The sequence below is a fragment of the Onychostoma macrolepis genome, chromosome 02 (assembly GCF_012432095.1).
Source record: "Onychostoma macrolepis isolate SWU-2019 chromosome 02, ASM1243209v1, whole genome shotgun sequence".
NCBI lineage: Eukaryota > Metazoa > Chordata > Actinopteri > Cypriniformes > Cyprinidae > Onychostoma > Onychostoma macrolepis.
The window spans coordinates 17,384,572-17,392,362 of NC_081156.1; the positions used below are offsets into that span (position 1 = coordinate 17,384,572).

Consider the following 7,791-nt stretch of genomic DNA (forward strand, 5'->3'; position numbering starts at 1 on the left):
TGCAGGCTGTGTCCATTGAGTCCCATTAGCTCTTTAGAGCTTCATTTTGGGGCCTGGGTTGGTTTTGTTCCTTGCATCTGGTCAATGATGTGATTCTTTGTCTTTGCTGTGGCATTTTGCTGAATGTGTAGCATGTTCAGAACAAACGGGCCCAGAGTAAACTGTTTGTGAGTATTTGCATGTGTGGTGACCGTTGAAAGACTTGATGTAACTCTCAAATGTAGCATTCTGAGAGATGAGGGTAGCAGCCTGCCCACCGTACACCCCCTCGAACCCTCCTATTCCCGAGTGGCCTCTGTTTACAAAGCAAGCCAAAGTCTGCAACCTTTGTTTACTGTATCCGACAAAAGACACCATTTTACTTCTGTAGAGTAGAACACCATATAACAGTGTGGAGACGCGAGATATCGAAGAGAAGTATTTTTTTACAGGCATTTCATACCTTCAGGTTCTCCGTTGGGGTAGCGTAGCCACCGCTGGTGGTGTTTTGTGGGTTCAGAAGAACTTCTAAAGAAAAGTGGTGAAAGCATATATTTTTAATGACCTCTTTCTAAAAACGTAACTGGAGACGTTTGGATTTTGATTTCGTAGTTGTGATTTAAATAAATGTTAGCACATAAGAATAGACTTAAAGAGGGCAAGGTTTTAAAAGGGTAGTTCACCGCAAAATGAATATTCTGTCAGCATTTACTCACCATCCAAATCTGTAAGATATTTAGAAAAAAAATATTGTCTATACAACGGAATTCAGTGATGTTGTTTTGGATCCCATTGACTTTCATTTTGGACAAAAGCAGTTATTTTGAGTTCACCGGAAGTCAGGTTTGTGAGTAAATAATGACCGAATTGTCATTTGTCGGTGAACTTTCCCTTTAAGTAAGATTCAAATCTACATACAGAAATATTTTATTAAAAATCTGTCTGTAAAAAAAAAAAATCAAAAATGTTTCCACTATTGCTTTTAAAGTCAGCTACTATTTGTTATTTGTCTCTGAGAAAAGGTACAGTGTTTGTACTTTGTGAACTATCTTTCCTGCTATCATAGTTTGTTCGGTATTTGTTCAGGAAATGTGGAGATTGGCTTCCCTTGCAAATCTGATCTTTGTTTCTGCTGTATATTTTGGTATGAAGTGGATGTATTCTAGTTTCAATGATTTTTTTAAAGAATCTATTTATTGTTTCTTCTACTTGTGGTTTTGCTCTCCCGTTGCACTGTGTAATGAGATGTTAATATTGCTTCCATGCAACAATGAAAGTCATTTATTGCAGATCAGATAAGCGTGACTCTTGGTTTTCCTTTCGCTTTAAGGCGGTCTCACACAACCCGAAATCAGAGGTAATAAATATCCTCACATGGGTGGCTTGTGTAAGCAGTGCAGACCCACTCTGTTTCCTGTGGGGTGGAGCGCCGAGCCTAGAATAACAGCGATCCGAGGGTCGTACCTGAGCACAAAACAAACATGGTCATACTGGGAGGGGCGCCGCTGGCTATGCAGAGGAATGAGATGAACAGATCGAGACGTACTGTTCCATTATCATTGCTGCAATGGTGGTCGATGTAGTACAATATGGTTTGGAGATCTCAAAGCATGTTGTTATGTTCAATTCATACAGTTCAGACCCGTCTGTCTGTATGGCGCAGACATCGACACAACCTGAAGCACACTCCTTTTGTGGGAGGGTCTTCATAAGTGTTATTCCTATGAGGCATTCATAGGACATCATTTGTGTCATCTGTCATCAGCCTGAATCAGATTCAAATGTGATGTCCTTATATTGTACGTCATCTGTTTTGGGGGGAAGCCTCCCCTTTTTCTGATGCAAAATATCCTGGTGCTAATCCTGGACGCGAGGATGACGGTAAATGCTTTGATGGTGTGTGGTAGATGGTTACATTTTCCTTATATGCTTAAAAACATGTAAATATTATGCACTTTTATGCTTATGCAAACATATTAGTTGATTTAATACTAGCACATCCTAATCCTTATGCAAAAGGTGATGTTAACTCACTGCTCAAAGTATCAGTCATTTCCTGTAAGAAGCCTTTTGGTGTTTTCAGAACATTCTGGAAACTGCATATTTTTCTGGTCAGTTCAAGGTTAGTCTCATACTGTGAGATTTTAATCAGTACATTTTTTAGGTACCAATACACAGTTTTGTCATTTTTAAGCTACTATCAGTTTTCCCAAGGAAAACAGTCAAACTAAAATTAGCAAGTCATGGTTGCTGTATTTTCACATTGGAATATGATTATTCTCTTGCAAGAAATTGACCCCATACAATACTTTGATTAGTGAATGAAGTTGTCATATGTTTGTGCAAATGCTGATATACCCTTTCTAAAATTATGCAAAGAACATTAAAGGGTCATGAAACCCACCATGAATCAGTTTTCATCCGTTTTGAAAATTACACAGAAGTGGGTGTAGAAAGAAACATCTGACAATGATTTTAGTTAACAAAAATGTCACATCCTGTTGATTCTGACTCAATATTGATTTCAAATCCGGTGCCATGAATAGCTGGGTTCCCCCTAACAAATAGGTTCACACTTGGGAATAGTCTGTTACTATTGTATCTTGTATGTTAACTGTTCACTACTGTAGCCTGCTATATTGTACAACAGGTGATTTTATTAAATGTATTTTAAATTAAATGTTTTTTTTTTTTGTGTTACATTTTATTATTTGCATGTTCTTGAATTATTAAAGATGATAGATGTATTAATCTAGCAGGCTAACAGGCTAGTGGTATGCTAAGCTAGTATGCTGAGCAGTTAAAAAATTAGGAATATTTCACACTAGCTTTGTGAAATTATTAGAAAAAATGTAAAGGTAATTAGAGATACATTTACATAATTAAGACAACATATAGCATGAGCCAAGTGTGTAGGTTTTCTAATCAGGCACTGAATAGAGCTCACATTAAAAGACCTTTCAGCCAATGCGATCATTAGGCAGACACATTTATGCTAGGGGACTCATTTGTTCATGACACCAAATACTAAAATAGACCCAAAAGTCCTAAACGATCTACTTTACTCTTCAAATAAAGTAACATGTATATTATCTGCAACACACAGTATTTGTTAACCTCTTAAATATGTGTTAGTGTTTCATGACCCTTTAAAAAACAAAGTGCTAAACAACTTCTCTCCAATGAAGGCTGTATTAACAATAACTTTTCATCTTCCTGATTCCTTCTAGTTAAGGTCAATCTCTGCTTCGTCTGTCTCTCCTTCTGCTTTTAGGTTGTTATTTGCAGCCATATGTGGAAAAGAAAAATACTGTAGATTCCAATACAAATTTTCATTGAATTTTCTTCACCCCAAACTACCTCTAACCAAAGACTGAACATATAAGATCTACGGAAAAGCAATATTTGACATCTAAAAATCACCCTACACAGATAAATTTATTGTGGTTAAATTTGCTGGGGGTTTTTTTTACACCATGTATAAAAGCATTCTCATGTTGCTTATATCCTCAGCTATTTTTTACTGTATGCCCACTGAAACTCCATGTATCACAGGAAGCATTCAGTGCAAGGACCCCAACCAGAGAACAAAGACAGAGACTCATCGCAACCGGAGCATAAATCTTCCTTTATGGCCAAATGTGACCGTTAACCTTTAATCAGCGCTGTCTGCCCGTCATCGAGTTACCCATTGGTCGTAATGAGGCGAGTTTCTCATTGGAGTGAGAGAAATCGATATGCGTACATGTCTTGGATGCCTGAATTGTATGTGCGTCTCGAGTGCTTTTAGTGAGAATAAATGAGAGGTTTAATGATGATGCACTACACCTGCCTGGGCATCTGACAGCAGACGCTGCATTCTCGACAGTATACAGTCCTGCGGAGAGCAATTCAGTTCAGTTTCCCAGCACAGAGGGATTTATTTATAAAAATGACATGTTACCTATAATCAAAAAACACAATTTCACAGGCATTTTCACATGGACAACATTGTTTATTACAACAAACTTAATAAAAACTGCATACAAGTATTACAATAAATAATATTGCTAAATAATTACTGCTTTGGTCCAATTTTGGTGTAGTTTTGTTTGCGCGGCTATTCTGAAATGGTCTGAAATTAATCAAAACGAAATATAGCTGTACAAAGACTGAAATAAACTGAAAGATTTAGAATAAGAACAACATTGACAATACTGTTAGTATTCATATAAAAATGCAAAAACTCATTTCTCACTACAAAAATAGGACTTAAAATGGCACATTGTACTGAGCAGAATCAGTAGAAGACCCTTTAAACACTGAATCCTTCACTGCAGGTCCTTCACCAGTAACTGTCCTTTCTCACCCAGGGTGACTAACCCTGCTGCCGTGTCAAAAGGTCAGAGTTCAGCTGTACGATAACTATCCAAAGAGTCACCACTGTAGATAGAGACATTGTTGAAATAAGAAACAGTGGAGAGAGAGAGAGAAAGCAAAAACAGAGTAGAAATCAGATCTGAGCAGCAATCCCGAAGCTCACACGTGAGCACTTTTGGCGTGGTTAGTGGAGGCGGGGCCGGAATGAGCGGGGCCCTGTTTGGAGTAGTAGAATCGATTGTTGTCAGTGTATGTAGCAGGGGTGTCTACTGAACAGCAGGTGATCATACAGCCTCCCAGCAAACAAAGTGCAGTGCCCACCCAGCCCGAATACAGGGAGAAGCCGAAGGACATCAAGCCCCTCTCGTGATGGGCCCCGATGGGAAACCACACGGTGGAGACGACGCCGCAAAAAGCTGAGAATGAAAACACACATTTAACATTAAATTATAGCCTTTTTTGTTATATGTTGTATTATGACATTAAAGTAAGTGAGAGAAAGACACATTAGAACGGTTAAACAACTATCCTGGCTCTTTTTGTGGATTATAGATTTATTCATTCAAACACACAGAAAAATAAGGGTTTCAAATTGTACCTTTTTGGGTACAACAGCTTGTCCCTGGAGCAGTACCCTTAAAAGGACATATTTGTACCTTTTTTTCCTCTAACAGGTACATATTAGTACCTTAGAGTAGTAATACGTACCCTTAAGGTACTAATATGCACCTATTAGCGGTAAAAAAGGTACAAATATGTCCAGGGACAAGCTGTTGTACCCAAAAAGGTACAATTTTAAACCCTTATTTTTCTGTGTGAAGGAAATCTGGCTATATACGAGAATATTTAAAGATAAGAGTCCTCAAGAGTCTCATTATTACAGCAATTATACATTTTCTTTAATTGTAACAGTAGGCCAATATCTGTATGTTTAGCAAACAGATTACTAAATGCCATACTAACGGTTTGTTGTTGCACTTTTTTCTGAGCGTAATATGAGCTTAATTTTTTACCAATACAAATACAAACTTACCAGTCAGCAGTATTATGGTCCCCCCAAGCACTGATCGTTTGTTCTTGGCGCTTTCTGGTTCACTTCCGAGGTTAATACAGGACATGGACATGAGAACGAGCGCGACGGCCGGCAATCCCAGGATCGATGCCGTGACCATTAACGCTCGAGATGTCTGGATATACGCTTAAAAAACAAAACAAAACATAATATAATGCCAAAACAATTCAATTAAATACATTCTACATTAATTAACTATATTTAGATATGTGAGATATACATACGCACATACAAAATAGTGTATGTAAAGATGCTATAGTTTTTTATATATATATATCGTAGCTACTATATGCATTATTTAAAAACATTATAATATGACTTATTTCATGTTTGATATTTTATTTGATAAACTATTTAAACCATTCGTTATGCTCATGTATTAAATATTGAAACTGCATTGTTTTGTAATGGTTTTCATCTTTACTCCAAAAAAAAAAAAAAGTGTTTAATACATTCTTAATGTATTATTTCACACGTACCTGGTAGCTCGAGAATCTGCGTGAGAGTGATGCAGTGATACAGCGCAGTAGAGATCACACAGTCTGCCCACAAACCTTTGGCCTCCAGTTCATCCATCTTCTTACAGGTGTTCATGTTATATTTACAAGTGACTACCCATTCATTAGTGGCAGTGGCGATGATTAGCCCGATCCAACCAAGAAAACTCATCACAAAACCCGTGAACTGTAAGCAAGTATTTGCCATGGTGTACAGTGTGCGCAAAAATGTGTCCAACAGTTGGAAAAAAAGTACTCTTTGAAGTAGTTGATAATCAGAAAATCTAAAACCAAACAAGTTACTTGGCAGAATTTATAGGTGGTAATATCCAGGTATGTTAATCCATTGCGTAAAAATCATGATGAGTTGTAGATCCTTATGGTACGCAGTATTCCAAACTGATAGAACACTAGAGAACTGTTAGCAGAGCTTTTATAGTGGAACTACAGAGACAAAAGAACTGTCAGCCAATCACATGAGTACAGACACTTCCCAAGGCTACTCGTCTCTTATTTTTCACTCTTCTCTTTTTCTCCTTTCATGTTTATAGTCTGTAATGTAATGCTAAAGAACAATTATAGAATGTGTAAAACTGACGAATTACGCTTTACAAACTTTCCTCAATACGCCAAGTACTGTAAAGAGTTATATTTGCTCAAGTGGCTTTGATAACAGTGCAGCACCTCTGACTTCATCATGTCATTGTTGGATTTGTGATATATGCTGCCCTCTGGTGGCTGATTTCTCAGATGTGTGGATCATTTATTTATTTTAGAACAAATCAAAATTGTTTTAGCAGACCTTCTCTAGCCAGAGTGACAATAATAAAGTGCAATAATCGCTTTAACTAATTCTTGAGAATATCCAATCCGATATATATATATATATATATATTTTTTACATTTCTTATGTATATAAAAAAAAGAAAAGGACATTGATACATTGCCATATACATTGACAATAAATGTTAAAATGTATATTTAAAATCACAATACATATTTTTCCAAAAAAAAAAAAATTATAAAATGCATTTCAACTATTAAATTTCCATAAAAATAGATGCTCTTTTCCCTCTGTTTTTCTGTTATTTATTTCTGGTAAACGTTACAGTAGGTCTATGTATCTAAAATATACAGTAGCTACTTTAAAAGGTGGATACACTAATATAGTTTAAAAAATCAGTTATTTATGTTAGTAACTTAAAGGAATAGTTCACCCAAAAATGAAAATTTGCTGAAAATTTACTATATATTAAATTTTAAGATGTAGATGAGTTTGTTTCTTCTTCAGATAGATTTGGAGAAATGTAACATTACATCACTTATTCACCGATGGATCCTCTGCAGTGAATGGGTGCCGTCAGAATGAGAGTCCAAACAGCTGATAAGTCCACACGACTCCAGTCCATCAATTATAAAGTGAAAAGCTGTGTGTTTGTAAGAAACAAATTAATCATGAAGACATTTTTAACATCCAGTTGTTGTCTCTGGTTATAAAGCAACTGAAAAACATCAGTGAAATAAGAGGTCTGATCTAAAATAGGGAAAGAAATATGCACACACCAAGTACCATTTACAATCAAACCGGTTCTAAACAAATATGTTGGTTGATTTTGATGTGAGAGTACAACAGGGGAATGAATTTTTCACTGAAAGTGTTATTATGGATTATGGACTGGTAATTTGGTCAGAAGTCATGGTTTAAAGTTAAAATGCCTTAATGATCAATTCATTTTTTTTACAAACACACAGATTTTTAGTTGTGGATTATTGTGATGTTTTTATCAGCTGTTTGGACTCTCATTCTGACGGCACCCATTCACTGCAGAGGATCCATTGGTGAGCAAGTGATGTAATGCTAAATTTCTCCAAATCTGTTCCGAT

The 7,791-nt window shown here is 36.4% G+C and overlaps 1 protein-coding gene across 1 annotated transcript; it reads right to left on the reverse strand.

Annotated features, from left to right (window-relative positions):
* Positions 1–113: 113 nt before the first annotated feature.
* Positions 114–6,541, reverse strand: cldn11a (claudin 11a). The gene is made up of 3 exons (XM_058754042.1): positions 5,890–6,541; positions 5,372–5,536; positions 114–4,754 (listed from the first exon to the last, which is right to left on the reverse strand). Exons 1-3 carry the CDS (start codon positions 6,113–6,115, stop codon positions 4,498–4,500), a joined length of 648 nt encoding a protein of 215 aa, XP_058610025.1. The 5' UTR covers positions 6,116–6,541; the 3' UTR covers positions 114–4,497.
* Positions 6,542–7,791: the final 1,250 nt, after the last annotated feature.

Excerpts from the sequence above, each read along its gene's own strand:
- cldn11a (XM_058754042.1), bottom strand. The coding sequence starts at position 6,115 with ATGGCAAATACTTGCTTACAGTTCACGGGTTTTGTGATGAGTTTTCTT. Across the intron at positions 5,537-5,889 it reads GCAGATTCTCGAGCTACCAG|CGTATATCCAGACATCTCGA; the intron begins GTACGTGTGAAA and ends TTGTTTTTTAAG. Across the intron at positions 4,755-5,371 it reads GACCATAATACTGCTGACTG|CTTTTTGCGGCGTCGTCTCC; the intron begins GTAAGTTTGTAT and ends TTTCATTCTCAG.